The sequence below is a fragment of the Ptychodera flava genome, chromosome 18 (assembly GCF_041260155.1).
Source record: "Ptychodera flava strain L36383 chromosome 18, AS_Pfla_20210202, whole genome shotgun sequence".
In the NCBI taxonomy this organism is placed as follows: Eukaryota; Metazoa; Hemichordata; class Enteropneusta; family Ptychoderidae; genus Ptychodera; species Ptychodera flava.
Window position 1 is genome coordinate 20,174,559 of NC_091945.1, and position 25,812 is coordinate 20,200,370.

General features: G+C 36.2%; 1 protein-coding gene across 1 annotated transcript; it reads left to right on the forward strand.

Annotated features, from left to right (window-relative positions):
- Nucleotides 1-243: 243 nt before the first annotated feature.
- Nucleotides 244-25,812, forward strand: LOC139117819 (uncharacterized). The gene is made up of 9 exons (XM_070681065.1): nucleotides 244-336; nucleotides 5,047-5,682; nucleotides 7,388-7,537; nucleotides 10,266-10,315; nucleotides 10,715-13,263; nucleotides 21,147-21,274; nucleotides 22,304-22,532; nucleotides 22,664-22,761; nucleotides 23,603-25,812. Exons 1-5 carry the CDS (start codon nucleotides 279-281, stop codon nucleotides 10,811-10,813), a joined length of 993 nt encoding a protein of 330 aa, XP_070537166.1. The 5' UTR covers nucleotides 244-278; the 3' UTR covers nucleotides 10,814-13,263; nucleotides 21,147-21,274; nucleotides 22,304-22,532; nucleotides 22,664-22,761; nucleotides 23,603-25,812.

Below are 25,812 nucleotides of genomic sequence, written 5' to 3' on the forward strand. Positions count from 1 at the left end.
TCCCTCCGGCAGTAACGTCTAAGTGGTTTTTTGTGGCAGACCTCCCTCTGACAGAGATTACATTGTAAAGAATACGTATGTTTTCGATGTTGTAATGACATCATCGCTTAGGGACTTGGTTCGCATCACTTCTTCCCAATGGCCGCATTTCTAACATATCCGAGAGAGAGAGAGACGACGTCTGTGATAGGCAAAGACCAAAACTGCCTTGTCTCTCTTCGTGTTTCACCAGTGTTTGAGCAGCCTTTCACCATACTCACGCTCATCTAGAGGGAAAGATGTCGCGGTTCGTCGCCCTAGTTCTAACATTATTCTTCCTGAGGAAGAGTGAAGCCGGTGAGTACATAAATATGTCGCTTCTATTTTTCTCCATAAATGTATTCCATAATATACACCATCCTGTCAATTTGAAATAACACGATTGTTATATTTCTCGACAATAAAAGCCAACTTTTCACTGCCTAATATAAATGTGCAATCACTGGACCTAATCCTTGCCTTGCGTTTTTTGAAAATCTTCGGTTTATTCTTTTCTGATCTTGCAACTGCGCTTCCAATGAGCCTTGAACATCGCCACTTCCAGTATCTTCTATTCCTCTCTACCCATGACTTTACAGCTGCAAGAGCGAGCTTGGGAACCAGTCGAAAGATATTTGATGAGAGTTTTAAGGTAGAGATGCGTCTGAATACGAGTATTATGTATTATACTGTAGGAATGTAGTAAAATACGTATTGTGATACAATTTTGTTGAAAAATAAAATTATTTCAAGATGGCACTGATTGTCAAAATATGACGCAAAAGCTAGTCAAATCCATTCTAGGTAAAAGACTATAAGGCTCATTTGATATTTAACATAAATACAACTACTGAATTAACATATATACAATATTTAGTTTGACCAACTTGAAGCTATAGTAAGTGGTGGTACCAGGTGTCCGGAAATGTAAGCATACCCTGCTGGCATGCCGTGTCCGTTCAGGATTGGTCAAACATTGACAAAGGTTTGGTTGGTGCTATTTTATGACTCTCCTTATACAGTCATAGATAGTTGGAATAACTGAAAGCGTCATATTACTCCAAGATATATCCAGACATTTTCTAGAACTTTTGAAAGGTCTCATCAGTCTACTTTCCAAATACCTTTGTCTACCTCGTTCAGATGCTAACGCACTTAGTCATATTTGAAACTGTTTATGTGAATCACTAGCCCTTCTGTATTTCAGAATCTGAGAGATGAGGCGAAGAATACTCGAGAAGTATAAAGGGTAATTTACAATTTCAAAGTCAAGATCATCCTTGTCATACAGCTTAGTTTGTATCCTATATGTATCAGAAAGGAACAATATTCGTCCTATTTGATGTTACCTTAATCTCTAACACATCAGGATAAATGTGCTTCAGATAATTTTAGATGCCTGAATTATCAATGATCTAAACATCTCTCTATATATTTAAGCGTTGTTGAAATGCCTCACAAGTGATTTGACCTAAGTCATTATAGACATTATAGTGGTTTTACGTATTAATACCCAGCAAGTTCACTGATGATATTGAGACTTCAATCGGTAATTACCATGGCGTTTGTGTAATTCACCTCAATCTTGATATCTGATCTGGCTACAGTAACCCCATGGGTGGCAATGTAATTTGTGACAGGGGTTGGTCCATTTGACGGCGTTCCTCAGTAAAATCAACAGATATTACGTGAGTGAACATGACTTCTGAATTGTAGAAGGTATGTACCGTACTCGTCCGAGTATAAGCCCCCTGCTCGTGTATAAGCCTCTCCACTTATTCAAGAGGCCTTTTTAAAATGCTTAACATCTATGTATACGTGTTAGCTAAGTATGTAGGCAATATCCATTGGGTTTACAGAAATCATTTTTGTGCAGTCGGCAGGTGTTCCGCATTGCATACTGTATTTAATTTGTTCTGTGCCTCATATTTATCACTTTGTCAGATAATTTTTTGTATGCGTACACTTTTGAATACTTTGAGTGCATTAACTCATATCTCAAATTGGTTTGCTGTCAGCGGTCGTGTATAATCTTTGCCACCCGTGGATTTACTGCAGCCAGATCAAGTTTGAGGTGAATTACACAAGTGCTTTTGTAATTACCGATCAAAGTCTCAATATCATCAGTAAACTTGCTGGGTATTCAGCAAGTTGACTGTTCAGATTACTCGTAAAACCAGCCGTAATATGTAATAAGATGTGCACAGTTTGAGCGCATTTACGTAAGTTACGAAATTAAGCTGAAGAATTATAATTTGGAAGAACTGACGGGAATGCCAGTATGTTTTCGTGGGCAAATGTTAAGGTTAACCTTACATGTGCATTTTTTGGATTAACCTTCGAACATGCACAGTCAAGAGACATTTTAAGACTCGTACAGCTATGCAAGATCGACGTCATACTATATGCACTGGCAAAACATCAGCTTTAAGGCATGATATGAAATAATTTCGTTGAGTTTTCCCTGAAGTGGTATTGATTACACTGTAATGGTTAAGTAAAAAGAAATATCATTTTTAAATTCTGGTCGGAATAATAAAATATACGATCCAAAAGCTACATTAAAAGCAAGTAATGTAGCTATAATATTTGATGATTTTCGTCACTTGTATTTTTATTTTTGATGTCAATGTTCTACTCCTCTAATCGTGTTGAAATACAAAGTAACTCATCAACTCGTCCTGTATATGTTTAAATTATTATGATAATGTTGACAGGGGAATTTTGGTTCAGATTAGAATCTATATAAAACAATGAGAGAGCATTTTACGTATATACGCTCTGTGTTGATGTATTGAAGAATGTATATTATTCCATGTTTTCGGGTGTACAACAAGAACTTACAATAAGCATACAAAACAAAACCAGTGAAAGATAATTACAGCTGCTGGTCCTTAAGACTGGTAAATTGTGGAGTGGCTTTGTTCTGCGTTGAAATGCGCTAATGAGCTGTCAAATTGTATTGACGTTATATTGTACGCTGACAACCTGCATTTATTATTAATCGTGCCAGTACGAGTAATAAAACAACGGTAGTTTTTATTGTTTTGCATGAGTGAAGTTGATGGAGTCATAAAGAATTACCATGGTAACCTTAGGTTGCTGAAACCATAAGAGTGATTATGACAGTTACAAAACAGTCCGTTATACCACATGGCAAAACAAGGTTTTAACTGTTGACATCGGAAGACAGCAATTCATCAAGACAAGATACAGTGAATTTCAAAATAGCTTGGAATTACAACGTGCTTGGGTGATTAGAAAAACTTTCTGACGATAGAAAAATAAGGCCAACTGCACCAATTCCAAACATTTCCCTTTTAGAGATGTTGCAACAATTAAACTCAATACGACGTCCACTGTTCCCACTTACAGAACACGTTCAGTGTAGGAAATGCCAATTATTATACCGACCCTTACACACTGTACAGAAAAAAAACAATCGTTAGCGTTCTGTGAAGTTTCATCGCCGGGAAATGTGATAAAGGCAAAATGAGGATGTTAAGGCAGTCATTGTGCGGGTGAGTTTTTAAATGGGAGAGCGGCAACACTGACGATGTTGACTGAGGCATAGTGAACGTTGTATTGGGTGAAATTGTTGCAAAATCTATCGAAGGAGATTGTTTGTAATGAATGCAGTAGGCGTATTTTCTATCATTAGAAATGTTTTCTTATCACCCAAGCACTTTTAATTCCAAGCTATTTTGAAATTCACTATAACACGTATCAGAGAGTAATGTGAAGCAGTGGTGAAAGCAGCCTACTGTGGCTACGAAGGCATTAAGGTTAAAGCTTTAAAAGACAATTTGAAACCAAAAAAAAAAAGAACAAATTTAAGAACTCAACGTTTTCAACAGCTTTCATTAACTTATCTTGACCCATTGGGAGGCTTTCTGTCAACTAATGAGAAGCGGAGTCGAGATTAGGCGTGCATTTAGAAACCTTTAAATCATTTTAATGTTCGTCATTGCTAATAGTTTCTTTGGTTGAAAAAATCAAAGAAAAGAAAAAAAGCAATCACATACTTGCCAGACAATTTTATTTGACAATTATACGTAATTAACCATCAGGCTATTTTCAGGTAGGGATGAAAGATGTATCTCGCTTTTACTAAAAGGCACAATTTATCAACTTGGACACATGAACTTGACATTGATTATTGCCTCTGAGTTAAGAGTACATGACTGTAGCTCTCTTGTTCAAGCCCGGCTGACATTACAGAGTAATGACGTTGAAATATTCAAACAGATCCGTGTTCTACCAGTTGGGCAAATCACCTATGTCACTGTCCTTGACCTATAGCCCAAAACAAGATCCAAGCGATTAATAAAGGCAAACAATATGTACGAATTACCCGACCCCCTCGAGCTCGCGATTTATCATTCCCGCACGCTGCGGCATATCATGCACCATTGAATGATACATTGAATTACCTTGATTTTGGTGGACCTCGTGAATTTGGCCAAACATTTGAAGTGCGAACGCGCTGCCAAGACAACCTTTAAAGTGCAGAAAGAAGATAAAATAGAAAAGGCAGCGAATCACTCAACCTCTCTGGCTTAAATATGCCACGAGGAAGTGTCATATTCCTAGATCGACATCAGCTCTGAAAACCATCGTTATATTATATAAAGTTTGGTTTCACTGATGTTGTAGTCGAGTTGTCACATAAAAATGTCTTGCGGGCTTCATTTCAAATTGGTTGCTTCGACACGATTTTTGTTCAGTCATTGTTCATTTGTTTAGCAAATAAATTCTTTAGATTGGGTAAACCTACACGGCTCTGTCTGAAAAAAACTGATTCTACATTGAACGAATACTTGGTAAAGATCAGCTGATGAGTATGGAGTTCCGCGCCCTTATTTGTATGCTTCATGCACAAAACCTAGACAACGTATCATGCGACTTGACTTCCCGTGTTCAATGTAAAAATTCATATTCATTTCGCCTTAGATAATGAGAGATCTTGCTTTTTACTCGTATGACTTCAATAAGTTAGCAAGTAATTTCGTATCTACTTAATTTCAGAACTTCCAGCTGCAGTAGCTTTCTGGCCCCTTGATAGCGATTATATGTACCAAGATGCTTCAGGGGGTAGCAACGACGGTTCTTCCGGAAGCGATGCTCACCTCGAGCCAAATGCTGTAGGCACCGAGAATGGAGCAATACGATTGACAGGTACCAAGGACTCGTACATCGAATTTCCGAACAATGGTGCATATGACACAAGATACTCAATAGCCATGTTTGTGTACGTATATCAGCAAGGGAAGTACGGCCCAATTTTTAATTACCGGCGTAGTGGTTGGGGAATACATCTTAATGCAGGTGATTCGGGTATACTTTCGAGACTATACGAACGTTCGGCGTCCGCACAAACCGATACTGTAAATTACAATGGTCCTCTAAATCATTGGAAATTCTACGGAGTCAGTTACAATTACACTACAGGAATGTTTAAATTATGGGAAATGGATCATGTCTTGGACACACTTAATGTTGGCACTATGGAGCTAGCTACCGATCATGAAGGAAGAATGGGAGCAGTTGAAGGTATAGATGATGCAATGGCAAGTGTCATGGTATCATGCATGCAGATATATGACAGAGAGTTGTCACCATCGGAGATCATAGAAGCTGAGAGCAAATGTAAAATTTTGAAAGGTAGGTAAAACGTTTGAAATTTCTACCAAAATTCAACACTTTACTGTTTACGTCTCAGCATGTTTATTTATTAACCGTTTCCTGATTTTTACTGCACATAGTCATGGAATTTTGAAGCGTGTGCGCAGAATTAAATTATGGAAGCCAATTTTTCATCTATTTCTTCGTTAACTTTCGGTCACAGAACGTCGCTCGTGATTTACATAACGCGCCGGAAAGCATGAACAGCATCGCGTTACTGTGTTAGAACTGTGGAGGGACACAGAGTGATAACGTATTTATAAGTACATTTAAATTCAAGGATAAGGACAAATATTAAGACTCTTCAACATTTACCATTCATTTCTGATCTACTACTTGTGGGATTCATTTTTGAAGTTCTTGGAGTAAGAACATTTAACCGTGACGGTCTTAGTTTTTCCGAAAAATCGACAAAATGTATTTTCCTCCATAGAGCCAGCACTGGGAAAGTTGCCATTTTTAATTTCAAATATCGATAAATGTTTGGTCATTTGTTTCTCTTGTACAACATTTTTCACGATGGCCCCTAATTTTCATTTCGGATTTGGTGAGAGAATGGTAGAGAGTTTCATTGAGGGAACTATGAGCAAAAAATTAAGTCTTGTCATTTCAAGGTGCACACTAACTTAAAAGTTTGGGGTTGGAAGGATGTACAATCGTTTCTCAAAGATTGCAATCGGCAGACAAAAGGAGCTTAATATCAACGAAACATAAATTTCTATTCACTTATCTGATTCCATTTTGGGTCATGATTAATAAAACTTAAATGCTTGTAAATCTTAATAGCTAAATCCTTTTTTGTTGAGTTAAAGTAATTCTATGGCCTTAAAATCTTCGGATTGGCAAGGAGCAGAATATCTGGTGATGGCTGCAGCCCTAATGGATATTATCGTTTGTGGAATTTTCAAAGTATTCTAAATTTTGATAATCATCAGATATCATTAAAATTTCAAAAGGTTGGCAAGGGATAAGGGTAGGGAAATACTCCGTTCAGGAGTTTACTTTCTTTAACCATGGCTTTAGTATGAGAACTCTAGATTTGTTACCAATAATAAAAATACGACTCGGGGAATGGCAAAAGATATATAATGAAGAATACGCACTCGTTACAGATAGGAAAATTTAATCATGTATGTATGTATGTATGTATGTATGTATGTATGTATGTATGTATGTATGTATGTATGCATGTGTGTGTGGGTGTGTGTGTGTGTGCGTATCCTGGTAATGTAAAATTTTCCTTTTACAGTTTTAGTATGAAGGGACCTGTGTGAAATAAAGATGTTTGAAAAACTACTACTACTACTACTACTACTACTACTACTACTACTACTACTATGTTTCATGTTGACAATGTTTATGTTTTCTGACATCATAATAATTGGATATATTGTTTAATATTGTCTATTTTCTGTATGATGAAATGTCGTTATTACTTTGACATGTAATTCTTGATATTCTGTATTTTACAATGTCTTATTTTGTCTTTGTCTTTCTTCTGAAGTTGGCTCACGCTGTAGGCCATACCATCTTATATCTCAATGTGTACAAAATCGGAGATTTGAAAAGATCTAAAAAATACTTTCTTGTGTATGTTTCTGTAATTTCAAATTTGGATCATTATTTCTAGAAATATAATTGGATTTCCTCATTATATGTATTTTATTGCTATTCTCTGTCGAAGAAATTACAACAACGGTAGAGGTCACCACAACTGCTGAAATGACAACCACAGAGATAACAACAGCTGAACCCACTACTACAGAGAAGCAAACCACAGAGGAAGCAATCGCACTATCCGAGACAACAACACAAGAGATAACTACCATAGACGGTGAATATGTCTGTTTCTTCTTCCTCTTCTTCTTCTTGTTGTTATTGTTACTATTATTATTATTATTATTATTGTTGTTGTTGTTGTTGTTGTTGTTGTTGTTGTTGTTGTATACATTTTTCTGTTATTTTTTGTCATTCTTTTGCTATCGCAAACACTGAATTTCTGTGTTTACCTGCACACGACATTGTGACATTTAACAATACCGACGGACTGGCAAATTCCCTCTGCTATTGATAATTATGGTACTCACGACTCAGGAGCATAGTCTTCCATTAGCAGCATAGTCATTTCCTACAAAGCAGTGGACCCTTCGGGCAATATGGCCTTGTATCAATTTAACATTTTAAAAAAGGCGACCTAGAATATATTGTGCATGGCATTACCAATCTCTAACATAAGTTAAGTAAAGTGGGATGACACAAGTTTGTGAATAACTGTTGTTTAAAGGCTATAGCAAAGCCTGAATATATAACAAACTTTGCTGGTGATATGTTTCTTGTTCTGGCTTTCACTGTGAAAATTCAGTTGATTCTTTCTTACACGCGCTAAAAATTAACATTTGAGGGTCGACAAAGACGTCTATATGTGACTAGTGGGGTTTGTTTTTCATTGGGCAAAGCTTTTCTAAACAAATCAAGGTGAGATACTCACATGACGACGACAACATACCTGCTTGTGAGGGGGTACACTGTTTTACATATTCCTCGTACACTAATATGTACATGGTTTGAACATGACAGCAATAAGGGCAGACGCATTTAAGAACAACGTAAAAATGATTTTATTTTTATGACACATAGTACAGGAGAACAGATGGAAGTGAATGCGAATGATGTAGTAAACGGTTCACAAGCCATGTATTTGAACAAAATCACTTATGAGAACAGTGATGTGCAACTGTCAATGATGACTGACAAGCTGTTGGTAACAAGGAAAATATTTAAGAAACAAACGATAATAATTTCTATATTCTACATCTGGCGTCTGAAACTTGCCCAATGTGTTAAACCTTCTTTGTTGTTTTTCCCTGTTATTTATTTAAATAATAATTTACGACGTCATAGATACTATCACTAGCTGTAGACTGCTCAAATGCTTGAACTCGTACCATCGATGATGCCCTTGCCGATGGTAAAGGTGTTGTTATGTTAACCGCCACGAGAACAAGCTCCATGCATGGACAGGCCAAAAAGTTCAACTGTTCCCTCGCTATCACGTGATATAACAGTCTTTCGTTACACTAAAAATATATCCTTCTATACCCAAACCTTGCCACTGAAAGGAGTCAAGCGAAGAGCATTACCACAGGCAAAGTGACGTGGCATTGAACTTTCATTTTTCAATTTCTATACCTAATACTGTGTTGTATGTGGCTAGTTTCGTGTACTTTCAGTGCAATTGCGCTTCAATGCTGTCTACTTAATTGAAATATGCCATACTAACTTTCTATTGAAATCACGGGCAACTAAAATGCACATGAAATTGAAATATGTAATGACGGACAACATCACGGCCTCGAGCTGCCAGAGTCAACTTTCATGCTGCAACGCCACCTGACTAAATCTCAGCCAATTTTGAAAACTTAATAACACTGCAGGTGTCGGCGTCCTCATATCATAGTCTCATTGCCGTGCCTGCAAATATTCATTTACTCTCGAATACATATTCACACCGATCGTTTACATGAGCAAGAACCTCAACAACCGTATATACGATACTGTTTTCCGGTTTGGCACGGTAGACGAGAGCACAGTATATCCTGAATGCGGTTCTAGCTTATTGGAGGTGTGATCGCATTTTCAAGTGAAGCGAAGTGATAAATAAGAGAAAGCAACAGAGGCATATTAGGGTCGGGGAAAAGAAGCATTAAAGATACAAATAAAGAGCAGTGGGGAAGAAAATGGCAGCGCACATTTAAGAAACTGAATACAGTAGACTTAAATAACGAGTTGGTTTGATAACTTTAAAGACCGACATAAGCCCCTGTGCTATGTATCCTGAAGTAATAAAATAAATTGGAAAACAATCTTTCGCTCATAACTCGCACTCCAAAATCATGAAAAAAGCCAACATATCAGAAATAACTTTATATTAGCCAACATACGGTGTTTTAGTTTCCACTGTTCCATTGTTGACGAACAACAATCCTAAAACTGATCTGTGTTTATTTATTTACTGAGTATTCCATTGGTTGATTAATGAACGAAATTTTTCTCTGTAAGATTGTGTTCAAATACCATATGATGCTCGTTCATGTATCATAAATCCTGGCACAAGCTTCATGGTCAGTCATACAAAATCATGTCGGTCAAGCACAGTAAATAATTATTATATCTATAGACTACAAGTAGATTAATTTGTAGAATAACCATGATATCTGATAACAAATCCTCATTAGTCGACCTGCAGGCAGCTGTGATAAATGTAATAATATTGTTTGGCGTGTTTTCTTGTACATCGTAATTTCTAAAGTCTTTAACTCCTCTGCTAATTGTGTAATTAGTAGTGGAATTCAAGGAAGATGTGCATTTTGCTTCAGCGAATCACTTTCGAAGTCATTTAGTCCATTTCAAAGTCAACACCCGCTGCCGTTTGAAAAATCTGAGCCACGCCTCGCAAAAACTGCCGATGAGGGCGGGATTGCGAAAAATGTTGTTCTGGGTAAAGTGTACGGGAATTGACTCTTATTCTCTTTTTTACTCATACTTTTAAAATTTCAATGCAGAAAAAGTCCGGGAAATTGAAGGCACAAATGCGAGCCCGTCAATAAGAGAAGTAAGTAATGTCAAAATACATTTTTCTTTCTTTAAGTTATAGTGATTTTCAATTTGAATGTTACAGTCTATTTAAATGATACTTTTTAACACACACACACACACACTGTTTTTTACACATTTTGTTTTATTTATTTGGTAAATTCAATGGTTAACAATATTCTATAAGTACCATCAGTACATCTCTCATAAACTTGCTATAGACATTAGCTGGATGACACTGACCATATAATATATATATATATATATATATATATATATATATATATATATATATATATATATATATATATATATTATATATATATATATATATACGTAATTATCAAACTTCAATTAAATCAAAAATCGGAAAGCAGTACAACTGTAATTCGTGAGACGTTTGCCTTTTCACATACAGGTTGTACATTATTTCGATGGATTAGCAGACGCTATTTCTGGTCTTGATGATGCCAAAATATCGCAGGAACAGAGCCAAAATATGACCATCGGTAGGTGACATTATAACTTCAGTTTGCAATACGGCCATTAGAATTTCCAAGTCTGTGATGTATTCGAAAATTAAACCGATGTTTAAAGCAGACTGCGCTTCGGGGACAGATGTTTAGTAGACTTTAAACATTGTTTACATCACTTTTCTTGTCATCCACTTGTTGGGACTTATTTTAAAGCTCTCGGTATAAGAAAAATTGTCAGGGTCTTAGTTTTTCGCAAATAAAAAAAATCCACTGAGAGTTACGGATAGCGGTCATTTTTACTTTTAGATATTGGCGAATATTAGCTAATTAGAACCAAACTTTTCACGATGACCCCTGAATTGTATTCTTGATTAGGTGAAGATACGATTGTAAGTTGAATTCCTTCACTTTTGAGGCGCATGCTACCTTAAATTGGCAGTGATTAAAGCAGACTATGACCACTGTCAGATAATATGCACATTGTACCGATGTTGCACAGTCAACTTGGTAAAAATGCCAACGCTTCGAAGACGAAGACAAATCTGAGTGAGACTTCCTCGGCCAAAAACCATTTTTGACTCATTCACAATTTTTTGTCAAATTGAGGTTGGAACGTGGCCATGTTTACCTGAAACATTTTAGAGCAACCCTTCAAACAAGGTGAAGTGAGTAGAATTTTGCAAAATGTCGACTTGAATTATGTTCGTAGACCATCGCCGTAGGTATATCGTACAGTACATTCTTAAAAGATTGATATTTCATTTCCCTGACATAACTTGTCTTACACACCTTCCGTCTACACGAAGATGTTCGAAATTATGTAATTGTATTATATCTAGAACTGGATTTTTCATGCTCCAACCATTGTTAAACATCCTTGTTTGTTAATTAAATAATTCGAATCAACTTAAGCCTTTAAAAAAGGTGAGGATCCACCTTCATTCTAGGAAAGTGTGGCATCGTCAGGAAATAAGTCTTCTTAACGCTTGAAGACAATACTCTACACGAATTTTTCGTACGCTACCGCTTGTGTAATCGAAAAGGATAATATTATCAAAGAGGACCGGAGTCAGTCACATTGGTGGGGGGATGGGTTCTTTGCGAAACGGTTATTTTATCTATAGCATTTTATTATTTTAATTTGACTTTGATATACTGCATTCTTTAATACCTACAAGTCCTTATCTCTTTCCGAATTTGTGTTCACACCACTTTAATTGCTCTGCTAACATTGCCAACAGGCTAATCGGCTGTGTGTATCAGCAGATTAATTCATTTTCCCACACGTCTTATAATTGTTCCATATGATTTGTATATTATCACCTATTTGTCACGTTTCTGCTGTCTATATTTTTCATTGCCAAAAGATGTTTTAAAGAAAATGGACGCAGCCATTCAAATGTTTTGGTCGTCGTCTCCCGAAACTGAGAAACACAATGCCGACAAAGATGTATTGACAGTATCTGTGCTGAACACGACAAAAACGCTGTCAAACTTTGTCCTGCGCAACATGGAGCCTGGATCTGGCTCAGTTTTATTAGAAACACAAGTGTTACAGTTGAACTTGGAGAGTGGCACTGCGGGCAATCTCACAGAATGTTTCCTAAATATGGGAGATGGGAACGGCTTTGATGTACCAGCAGCGGATAAAATGTTTTCCAATCTCGAATCTGACGCTGCGTCATTGAGCAGGATTGTAAGTACATCCTTGCCGATAAAAGTTGACCATCGGAACAAGGAGAAAGTTTGATAGGCAAAACGACAGCAGTTTCGTCAGATCTAAAATAGGACATGTCCAAATAACAGCCAACATGAGTATCATTTTAAGTGAATTTACATGAAGCAGGAAGGTCAAGGTAATCCTTATCGAAGAAGCGTTACAGGACTGTCAATATGCTCATTTGTCTGTTTGACCGATATCTATGATAATAGATTACTTACTTGAGGCGTTGTACATTACACTAGACATAATTTCCATGCCAGGAGTGACGTTTGCATGAACATTAAGCGATTTGAACAAGTGTTCACATTGCCTATGATCTACGATATTATTTTATATAGATATCGTTTATTCCAACTGATCTTTCATTATTATTGTACATTTTCCATTTTATGCTCGAACTCGAACTTTATTACTGAGCGAATAATTTTCCATTATTTTTCATGTCATTGCAACAACCAGACTGTTCAACAATTTAGCAAAATCTGTGATCGAATGATTTCTGATGAATAATATTATTAGCACTTTACGTTGCAACCCTGTAAAGATCCGTCAGAGCTTTCCGTATCTTACTTATTCGTTTATCGACAGCATTGGCAAATCCTAGCTAAATATTACTTCTTACTGATCGCATTGCATCACATCTATAACCCATACAGGTTACAGTTTTCAAACGGAGATCGTTGAACAGAGACAGTAGTGCAAATGATCCTCCGGTAAATGATGTGCTGACATTATCTTTCACAGACAGGAAGGGCGAGGAAATACAAGGTAATAATGCTTCTACATCAAAACTAAACAGATATTCAAATGGTATTGATGAACGAAAGGTTAAGCATAAAGTGTAGAAAGTTTGCCAAACGCTGGAGCCCTGTATTACCCCTATTTGTAACAATCAACCCTATTTGTAACAAAATTCAATTTTCAAAAAAACTTTGCCATATATGTTGAAATATTAATAAAATATGCATATTTGTATGTTTGAGGGCAATTTTCTTTTTTTTTCCTTGTCAAAACTCATTTTTCCGAAACTGCTTTTGTTACAAATTGGGTTGATTGTTACAAATAGGGGTGACATGTATCACCCCTATTTGTAACAATCAACCCTATTTGTAACAAAATTTAATTTTCAAAAAAACTTTGCCATATATGTTGAAATATTAATGAAATATGCATATTTGTATGTTTGAGGGCAATTTTCTTTTTTTTTCCTTGTCAAAACTCATTTTTCCGAAACTGCTTTTGTTACAAATTGGGTTGATTGTTACAAATAGGGGTGACATCTGTCAACCCTATTGTAACAATCAACCCTATTTGTAACAAAACCTAAATTTCAAAGAAACTTGGCCGTATTTGATGAAATCTTGATGAAATATACATATTAGTATGTTCGGGGGCAATTTCTTTGTTTTCCTTGTTGAAACTCATTTGTCCGAAAATGCTCGTGAGATTAAATTTCGTTGTGCAGGTTCCTAGGGATAAGAGCCCTACTCGTAAGATATAATCAAGTCGTGCAGATACATGCCAAAGGTTTGTTTCGGGGCAATTTTCACCATTTTCAGTCAAAAATGTTAAAAATCTTGTTTTCTGACCGAAATCATACTAAACCTATATGGGGTTAACTTTTGTTACAAATTGGGTTGATTGTTACAAATAGGGTTGACGTGTCAACCCTATTTGTAACAATCAACCCTATTGTAACAAAATTTAACCAACTTGAAACAAAACCTAATTTTCTACAAAACTTGGCCGTATTTGATGAAATCTTGATGAAATATATATATAAGTATGGTTTGGGGCAATTTTTATTTGTCCTTGTCGAAACTCTTTTTTTCCGAAAATGCTCGTTAGATCAACTTTCGTTGTGCAGGTTGCCTAGTATAAGAGGCCTACTCGTAAGATATAATCGAGTTGTGCAGATCGCCAAAGGTTTTTTCGGGGCAATTTTCCCCAATTTCGGTCGAAAATGTTAAAAATCTTGTTTTCTGACCGAAATCATACTAAACCTATATTGGGTTAACTTTTGTTACAAATTGGGTTGATTGTTACAAATAGGGTTGACGTGTCAACCCTATTTGTAACAATCAACCCTATTTGTAACAAAACCTAAATTTCAAAGAAACTTGGCCGTATTTGAAGAAATCTTAATGAAATATACATATAAGTATGTTCGGGGGCAATTTTCTTTGTTTTCCTTGTTGAAACTCATTTTTCCGAAAATGCTCGTGATATTAAATTTCGTTGTGCAGGTTCCTTGGGATAAGAGCCCTACTCGTAAGATATAATCAAGTCGTGCAGATACATGCCAAAGGTTTGTTTCGGGGCAATTTTCACCATTTTCAGTCAAAAATGTTAAAAATCTTGTTTTCTGACCGAAATCATACTAAACCTATATGGGGTTAACTTTTGTTACAAATTGGGTTGATTGTTACAAATAGGGTTGACGTGTCAACCCTATTTGTTGCTGATCTATGCACGACTCTTTTTCGGCAATTTCGCCATTTTTGCTAAAAAAGCAGGTCAAAAATCTTCTTCTTAGAATCTACTCGTCCAATTGCTTTGACATTTTGTATGAAGGTTCCTTGTGGTGACGTTTTACCTAATTTTCAGATAATTCATCACAGATACGGCCTTGGCATTTGTTTGGATTCATTTGAACCCTCAATGCTGCTGCTTTAATTTATACACTTGTTTTTATTGTAGGCTCTTGTTGGTTGTTTCGGCAAAAGGGTTTTTATTGCTTCCCACTTATCAAGTTCTTCCAAATATTTTGACGGGCTTTCTTTTTTATCCTTTGTTTTGATATGTGTTGAGCCTAAATGTTGTTGTGAAGATCAAGTCATTTTATGTTGTGAATGTTTGATTGTTTGTTTTTCTATTTACTTTTTTGAGTATGGTTTCTGTTTGGTTTATGTTGCCGTGCATATTGTGTCTATCAATTTGCTTGTGAAGAATTCTACTTTTTTCTTGAAATCGATTGGGTATTGCATGTAGGCGAGTATCTAAGAATTTCGCCTTTGATGGGTCCCTTAAAGGTTGTTTTTGGGTGATCCTCTGAGCAGGCATTGGAACGTTCCGGTTGGTTTTGCATTTGTTTTAATATCAAGAATGATTTCTTAGTTTTGCTTTGAGCCCTGAAATATTTCAACGTCGGAATATGTGATTTTTTTAGGTATTTCTCAACTGTAAATTTAAATGTTGAATGCATTTCAGTGTCAGTAGTGTCATGAAGTCTACCACCATTTTAATATCCAAATTGAATATTCGTCAGTTTGTATAACCTGCTGTAGGGAGATTTTCACTGACAATTAACTGGGAGACAGAGACACAAGGGTAATTTCCCACTCGATGTTGCTGCCGAGCGCTGATGGATAAGTAACCCTATGACCTTTGATGAAGGGATGAGTCAATTGCATGGCATATTTCGTATCATAAACCTCAAGAGGTAGACTATCATAAACGATGTTATTATCTGCATCGGCCGCACCACTTTTTAGATTCGGAGATTTTCGTTCTGAATACTCTTCAGAATCACGTTTCATCTCTACTTTTTATGTTCATAATGATCACGATAACATTCAATAAAATTATGATTACTCACTTCCAGAAGTATCTGTCCCTCAAATTCTAAAACAATGCACTTGATTATATTTTTTGTGATATTCTAAACTACTCGGTTATTTGGGTGACCGATACTATAAGGTCAAATACCAGATCGAAGGTATCTGGAACATAAACGACTCCACTATCTAGCTTTGGACACCATATGTGTAGTGTCTCACCTATCTGTGCCTGGCTTGGATTATGAGTAACTACATGATGGGTCCTTTCTGCCTTAATTCCATGTGGTTTTCGGCTGCTGAAGCTTGATAAAATTATCGATTTTACGGCATTGCCATTGCTGTACGGCATTATTATTGAGGTAATATTGAGAAAAATACGACTGAAGGAGGAAAATATCGAACTCAAGGCCGACGTGATTGAAAGTTTTTTAAAATTTAAAGTTGATGATGATTTAAGTTACTATGAAGCATCCTTTACAGAGGCGACCAAAGTCTCGATGGCCTGCAGATGGATAGGATAGGCAAAAGAAAAAAGTTGTCGTGTTCCGATAACCCGACCTACCCTATTTTTTTGCCTGCGACCCAAAACTTTTTAGCGCAACGTAAACACGGAAGTAACAAAAAGACAGAAACCCCCCCCCCCGTAAAATCACGTGTTCGTCACCTGATATTTGATTTTTGCTTGGGACGTCGACGTCTTTTATGTATTTACTCCTTTAATATGTATGATACGCTTTTTCCGGAAATGTTGTGGTAAGTATTAGATCGCCCTGGACCCCTGAAAAGTGCATATTTAAAAGTAAATATAGGGGAAAAAACCAGCCGACCTACCTGCCCTGTTTTGAAACCGTGTTATTGGAAGAGCAAAATTTTTTTTTTGGTTTTACGAATTACAAATAGCGTTAACTTTTGATACAAATAGGGTTAGTATGACTTCTGTCAGTAAAGAAGATTTGTTTTGCATTTTTGACCAAAATTAGTGACTGATGCCGCCCACCAAATTTTGGCATGTATCTGAAAAACATGATTACCTGTTAGATGGAGGCCTTTATCCCTAAAAACCTGCGAGCCGAAAATTTTATCTAATGAGTAGTTAAATGAGTTTCGACATGGAAAAAACAAAGAAAATTGCCCCCGAAAATACTAATATGTATATTTCATCAAGATTTCATCAAATACGGCCAAGTTTTTTTGAAAATTAGCTTTTGTCACAAATTGGTTACGTTTTGTTACAAATAGGGTTGATTGTTACAAATAGGGTTGATTGTTACAAATAGGGTTGACACGTCAACCCTATTTGTAACAATCAACCCAATTTGTAACAAACTTTAACCCCATATAGGTTTAGTAAGATTTCGGTCAGAAAACAAGATTTTAAACATTTTTGACCGAAATTGCTGAAAATTGGCCCGAAACAAACTTCTGGCATATATCTGCACGACTTGATTATATCTTACGAGTAGGTCTCTTATCCCTAGGAACCTGCACAACAGCATTTAATCTACGAGCATTTTCAGAAAAATGAGTTTCGACATGGAAAAAAATAAAAATTGCCCCAAACATATAAATATGTATATTTCATCAAGATTTCATCAAATACGGCCAAGTTTCTTTGAAAATATGGTTTTGTTACAAATTGGTTAAACTTTGTTACAAATAGGGTTGATTGTTACAAATAGGGTTGACACGTCAACCCTATTTGTAACAATCAACCCAATTTGTAACAAAAGTTAACCCAATATAGGTTTAGTATGATTTCGGTCAGAAAACAAGATTTTTAACATTTTTGACCGAAATTGGTGAAAATTGCCCTGAAACAACCTATCTGCACAACTCGATTATATCTTACGAGTACGCCTCTTATACTAGGCAACCTGCACAACGAAAGTTAATCTAACGAGCATTTTCGGAAAAAATGAGTTTCGACAAGGAAAAAATAAAAATTGCCCCAAACATACTAATATGTATATTTCATCAAGATTTCATCAAATACGGCCAAGTTTTGTAGAAAATTAGGTTTTGTTTCAAGTTGGTTAAATTTTGTTACAAATAGGGTTGATTGTTACAAATAGGGTTGACACGTCAACCCTATTTTGTAACAATCAACCCAATTTGTAACAAAAGTTAACCCCATATAGGTTTAGTATGATTTCGGTCAGAAAACAAGATTTTTAACATTTCGACCGAAATTGAGGAAAATTGCCCCGAAAAAACCTTTGGCATGTATCTGCACAACTCGATTATATGTTACGAGTAGGCCTCTTATACTAGGCAACCTGCACAACGAAAGTTAATCTTTAATCTACGAGCATTTTCGGAAAAAATAAGTTTCGACAAGGAAAAAAATAAAAATTGCCCCAAAACATACTAATATGTATATTTCATCAAGATTTCATCAAATACGGCCAAGTTTTTTAGAAAATTAGGTTTTCTTCAAGTTGGTATAAATTTTGTTACAAATAGGGTTGATTGTTACAAATAGGGTTGATTGTTACAAATAGGGTTGACACGTCAACCCTATTTGTAACAATCAACCCAATTTGTAACAAAAGTTAACCCCATATAGTTTAGTATGATTTCGGTCAGAAAACAAGATTTTAACATTTTTGTCCGAAATTGGGGAAAATTGCCCCGAAAAAAACCTATCTGCACAACTTACTATATCTTACGAGTAGGCCTCTTATACTAGGCAACCTGCACAACGAAAGTTAATCTAACGAGCATTTTCGAAAAAAATAAAAATTGCCCCAAAACATACTAATATGTACATTCCATCAAGATTTCATCAAATACGGCCAAGTTTTGTAGAAAATTAGGTTTTGTTTCAAGTTGGTTAAATTTTGTTACAAATAGGGTTGATTGTTACAAATAGGGTTGACACGTCAACCCTATTTGTAACAATCAACCCAATTTGTAACAAAAGTTAACCCCATATAGGTTTAGTATGATTTCGGATCTGAAAACAAGATTTTTAACATTTTTGACCGAAAATGGTGAAAATTGCCCCAAACAAACCTTTGGCATGTATCTGCACGACTTGATTATATCTTACGAGTAGGGCTCTTATCCCTAGGAACCTGCACAACGAAATTTAATCTCACGAGCATTTTCGGACAAATGAGTTTCAACAAGGAAAACAAAGAAAATTGCCCCCGAACATACTAATATGTATATTTCATCAAGATTTCATCAAATACGGCCAAGTTTCTTTGAAATTTAGGTTTTGTTACAAATAGGGTTGATTGTTACAAATAGGGTTGACAGATGTCACCCCTATTTGTAACAATCAACCCAATTTGTAACAAAAGCAGTTTCGGAAAAATGAGTTTTGACAAGGAAAAAAAAAAGAAAATTGCCCTCAAACATACAAATATGCATATTTTATTAATATTTCAACATATATGGCAAAGTTTTTTTGAAAATTAAATTTTGTTACAAATAGGGTTGATTGTTACAAATAGGGGTGATACATGTCACCCCTATTTGTAACAATCAACCCAATTTGTAACAAAAGCAGTTTCGGAAAAATGAGTTTTGACAAGGAAAAAAAAAGAAAATTGCCCTCAAACATACAAATATGCATATTTTATTAATATTTCAACATATATGGCAAAGTTTTTTTTGAAAATTAAATTTTGTTACAAATAGGGTTGATTGTTACAAATAGGGGTAATACAAGCCCAAGGTTTAAGGATATAATTTGGCTGATACATACCGCAAAATTTAAACATATCATTATTATAATAATACTTTCCCCAAGGAGACTTCAATTATTATTGTCAGTCTTACTCTTCAATCAATTATCATTCTGAAAACGTCACGACAAAAAGAAAACAAGAAAATGCCGAAACGTTCTCGATCAATTTTGAGATTTCTTTTACACAGACACGAGAGGGTGAAATTGATTATCTTTAAAAGTTTCAAAGTGAATTCACAAAAGGTTTATGGCATCAAATAATTGTAAGAGATGTTTGTGCATGTGGGTGAGTGAAAGTCTACCCTTATAGCACCTGTATTTTCGCGGTAAGCATGCATCTTCGGAATCATAGCAAGCGGACGATCTCACGTAGAATGACTTTTACATTTTCATGTCGTCAAAAAAGTCCTGTACGGCGGATATGACGTCCCCATTGTCGTCAAAATGCTTTCCAGCTAACTGTTTCTTCATGTTGGGGAAGGGATGGAAGTCTGAGGGTGCTAGGTCAGGAGAGTATGGTTGGTGTGGAAGGAGTTTGAAGCCGTAGTCATGCACTGTTGCCATGGTAATGACTGACTTGTTGGGTGGAGCATTGTGCTGATGAAACAAGACACTTTTTTCTCAACTTTCCTCGTCGTTTTTAGATAACCTCCTGTAAGTTTTGTATCAGCAGTCAAATACACAGCGAACTGAAAATACACTGTTCAGTTAGTTGGTCATCTGAAGAGTTGAAATAAATGCAAATCAAGCTTTAAAAAACCACCTGATTGACAGTACAGTATAGGATTTTGCAATATATTGTACTGTACGTTACTGCACTTTGCGGTACAGTAGTTACCATAGATCGGATATGACATAGCAGTATAGTTTATGGTCAAAATCTCGATATAGGAAATCCGGCAATGACAAAAATACAACTGTCTATTGGTGATGAAGTAAGATATGACAAGTACAAAAATAAAGTATGATGACACGATATTTTCAATGAAAATGTTTTGCTCCATCGAAATAGACAAGCTCGATGTCTTTTCACCATAAATTTCGAAGTCTTTATTTCATTCTCTCCTTCATATATCTCGAAGACAAAAATGCAGTTTCAATACAGGCATAAGGGAGGACGTATCGCTGGTGTAATTCGTGAAAATAATTGATGAAAGTAAAGGCAATTTATTCAGCTGCTTTAAAAGTGACGAGTTTATCACCTCTTCATTATTGTTCATATACGATTACCGTGTCTTTATTTATCCAAATAATATCTCCCTTTTAATCGGCATTAATTTAGCTGGCATGCAATATTAATTAAGATGCAAACATTTCCAATGTTCTTAATCTAGTGTTTTGGAATATTGCGATGTTTCGTGACAATAGTACAATGGTATTTCATTTCTGTCCAGTGAACAATACTGAAGACTACATTCAAATTATGATTGGTTCTGATGTCCCTTTCCCTGAAAAGCTTGTATTGACGGGAGGACGGTATCTCCAAGAGCAGGATGTTACGTACTTTGGATCAAAGTTTCAGGTAGGTGTATGAATCATACATCAGTGGTTTGTCCAGTATTATGCCAAACCTATACCACCTCCTCTCTTTACCATTGGCAATGTGAATGTGGGTGGTCGGGTGGATAGTTGGTCGGTTGGGCGGTCGGAAAGGTGGTCGGTTGGGTAGGTAGGTAGGTAGGTAGGTTTAGTCCGATGGAAGCTCTTCATCCCTCCCCTTCTAAAGGCAAAACACCAAAAGTCGACTCCCCCTTTGCACACGATATAGCCTTCACTACCCATTCAGCTGAAGACCGACTGATCAAGAGGCGCTTTTATAACATTATACAGTCTGCTGAATCAGAGATGAGATGAATGAACTGTGGCTAGATCTCGAGGCGGTCTTCCCTATTACATTGAAAACACCCCACACGCCGAACTCAGCTTCACTAAAACGATATCTGTACGTAAGACGTGAAGACTATACGCGTCATCCTGATAGCCTGGGACATTGTGGCCTCACAATTATTGGCGTGGGAACAAATAATGCAGGAAGGCTCCCCAAAGTTGAAGAGATGCTTACTAAGCAGTGACTGTCAAAGGCACGAAGCTAAGGAAGAAGGTCAAAGCCAGACAGACGGATCAGCATAATACTTCACTTGTAATCAGTGTGAGAGGGCCGAGGGACTGTCAAGCCCGTACGACCTACTCAGCCACACCGAACACAGCACTTGGATCGCAATCCCGAGCAAAACTCAAGAGTCTCCTGCAACTTCCGGACATTGTAAACGACTGTGTTTTCCTTCATTGCATTTGTTGTGTTTATCTCATGTTGCACTCATTAAGAATCCACCCTAATTGTGACATAGACTGAAGAGATCTGATATGTGGATATCAGTGAACAAACTGTCTTGTATTAGCAGTTTCAAACTCACCTTACTACAAAGGCTTTCCAGCAAGGGATAACTAAAATTACTTATCTGAGAAGAATACTTTCCTTTACTTTCAAACATTTTGTTGTCCTTCTCCGAGTAAGCACACTTCATAATGCATACTTCATTTGCTTGTCCAGGTATCTCAGTTGCATCATGCAATTATCATCCTGTTGGCAAACTCACAACCGCTCCATGTAAATACTACGGCATATATCTTCAATAAAGTGGTTATGTATTCGGATCAATACCGTGGTTATCAACTCTCCCTTGATGTCCACTTTAACGGAAACACTTCAAGCCTGTTTATCCCAGAGCACTACTTTATGAAGACTGGAGAATACTATTTGACCTTTACCATTCCAAAGAGTAAGTATGTCACTTGTTGGCAGTAATACGTCAATCCTGTTAGGGAGTTGCTTATCAAAAGACAAGAAGAGCAAGAAGTTATGTGGGTAATTTTATGCAGCTTACCTGTGCTTTATGACCTGTATTTATAGGACATGAAGCGGAGCTGTCCATGGCTGTGAAGCCAACGGTTTGCGTTTACCTCGATGAAGATATTAGTAGGCCTATGTGGGATACCAGCGGCTGCAAGGTATACCACCATTTTACGCTTTCAATATAACGTTTAGATAATATGCAAATGAAAAAAAAAACACAATCTGGATATGACAGTTTCATCTTCGAAACTAGTATGATTTGTGAAGTTTTACGAAATTGGTATTGCATTGCATCTTTTACGGATTTATCATTGATTATCACTCCTCGTCAGCCTTGCAGAGCGTATTAGATAAGCTGATTTTCCATCCTTGTCCATCCGTCTTCTGTCAACAATGGATTCCTCTGAAAATGCTGGTCCGATTAATGTGAAATTCCCTATGCTTGTTAACGATTTTTACAATGTTGTGGTACGTTGGTTGTATATTAGGACCGATATTCCCCGGGCTTTGACCTATTTTGTTTAAAAGTTGTGGTAACAGTTGCATGTTTACATTTCAGGCAACTTTTTTCAATTCTTAATCAAAAATCTTCTTCTAAGAACCCGCTTGCCTGATTACTTTAAATGTTGATGTATAGGTCTCCAAGGTTGATCTAATTCAGTAAATTTTCGATAGGATTCAAACTCACAAAGTTCTAAGTCAGACTTCTTCAAGTTATGACGAAGTCTTCAGTTTTGTATTTTGGGGCAACGTTTTGATATTGTAAGTTAAAACCTCTACTCCTCGGAATCAGCAGGTCGAGCAGGTCGAAATACTCTGAAAATACACAACAACAATTTAAAGATGATAAAGTAAGTTGTGACAAAGTAAAAGAGTATGTCGCTTTTGGTGAATGTTTACTCTGCCTTCTTAAAGAGAAAACATGACACACTTAAGAATATGTTAATCGTGATTAAACGACTTACCACTTTCAGAACTATTTCACTTCAATTTCAGGTGTCACCAACTTCTAGTATGTCTTCTACCGTTTGCTTATGCAATCATCTGACCACGTTTACAACCAACGCACTGTGTATCAGAAAAAAACATTAAAACGTCACTGTAATATTGATGAACAGGTTGAAAAGACACACAAACAGACAGGTGGAGGCATGGCAGGATTAAAAAGTAAGAGACAAAGAAGACAAGAGGCAAAGAAGAGTTAAGAAGTTTAGTTTGTCAACACTAAATTCATGTGTGCTTATTAAATATTGCTATCAACAATTTCAATGCAATTTCATCATTCTGTGAACATTTAAACCTATTGTTCCATAATGAGGTCAGTAATGACTACAAAGTAATAATTGATTGCCTAGCACGCTTAACAGGTTGCTACAGTAATTCTGTGAATACCTACATCTTATCTTAGCGTGTTCTTTTGCAAATGTTTGCGTGACAGTAGTTTTCCAGTATTTTCTGCCAACTCTTGGCACATTCATTATCTCTGTAGTAACTTGTAACTTACCTAAAATGTTCATAAAAGTGTATATATGCCAATCATTTTCCATGCGCCAGGGTGTATCCATGACTAAAACGTTGTTCCACTCATAACTGTGCTTTAGCATGATACAGCAATTGTTAGGGTGTTTGGACACTGTGGGCCAAAGCCGAACGGTGGCCTATGTCACCAAGATGTCCTCGTTGTGTCCGTCCGTCTGGCCGTCTGTCTGTTAATGGGTTTTTGTTACGGTCATAACTTAAAAACCATCATTCAAACTTGAAAACATCTAATCTAAACAAAGTAGATAGGGTATGGTTAGCATATAAATCCTTCATGATAGTGTAGAGTTAATATAAAATTGCAGATTCGATATTTTCAAACCAAATAACTTACGAGATATAGATAACGGTGCCCTAATGATTGACTGCTTAAAGCCAAAAAACAACAGTTTGTGGATCGAACACTCTTAACACGATGAAATGCATGGGCAGCATATGTTTTTGTGTGGTAAATATATATTTTACTGTGCCTGGACCATATAAGATACACATTGATAAAGTGTACTACATATGCATGTGAACCTCTATGCAACAATCTTACATGTAAATAAGATTGCACTGCTGTAATTTGTTCATTGGCTCTGGCTTCATTCCGTTACCACGGAACTAAGATGATTCCATTGGTGACCTCATGTTTATTGGTTTAACGCATCGTTCTTGAGAAATTTCGACAAGTACACACACAGCATTAGATCAGGTTTACATAATTTCCTCGCTGTTTTGCAATTTCCGATATTCTTCAAGAATAGGTCTTTTTAGATTTCGAATTATGTCATTTGATTGGAAGTCAGGCTTACCAGTATTTTTCGATATAGACTACAAGAATATACCTTTTAAGTTTTTGAATGGTGTCATGTCATTGTAAGTCATATTTATCAATATTTTTCGATATAGACTTTAAGGTCTACTTGAAAAAGATTTGATATTGATTCCAAATAAAATATTCAACCTGATAGAGCTTCATGTAAGTATCACATTTTCAAGGTTTTAATTATGGCAAACGCCACAAACAGGGGGAACACAAACAAAAGTTCGAAACAAAAAATATAATAACCAATGACAAATTCACACCTTCATTCCTCAGCTTAGTCGCGTTGGCTTATGGAAAGTTCCTACTAAATTGAAACGTGACGTCAGTTTATGGTCAAAACTACACATATAGTATTTCTGTGTTTGCATAACATTCAATCAAACAGCCGACAGAATGAAAAATAATGACAGTGAGAATTATTGGCAAGGAGTCAGGGCACAATTTAGTGCAACAAAGATATTTATTGCTCAGAAACAGGTGGCGTAGATGATTGTTCATAATCAGGATAACAGCTTCCAATATTTCTAATCCATGTACATTTGACTCAAACAGTAGCAACGGTGAAAACGATGAAATTGAATGTCACCAAAAATGCATGTAATATATTTCCAACTAATCCATACCTAGGCATACACATCGAAACTAATGCAATTAAAACCAACCGAGAACCGTGGAAATACATCGTGGTAGTTCTTACAAATGTGAAGCATTTGATAGTTGAAAACGTTTAGGCAATGCTGCATGGTGAATTGAATATGATATTTACAAGACATGTATATTTAATCCGCAGTGACTTCATTCAAACGTCTGAATATTTTATCTGTCAAATAATTAAAAAGAATAAACACTATGTCAC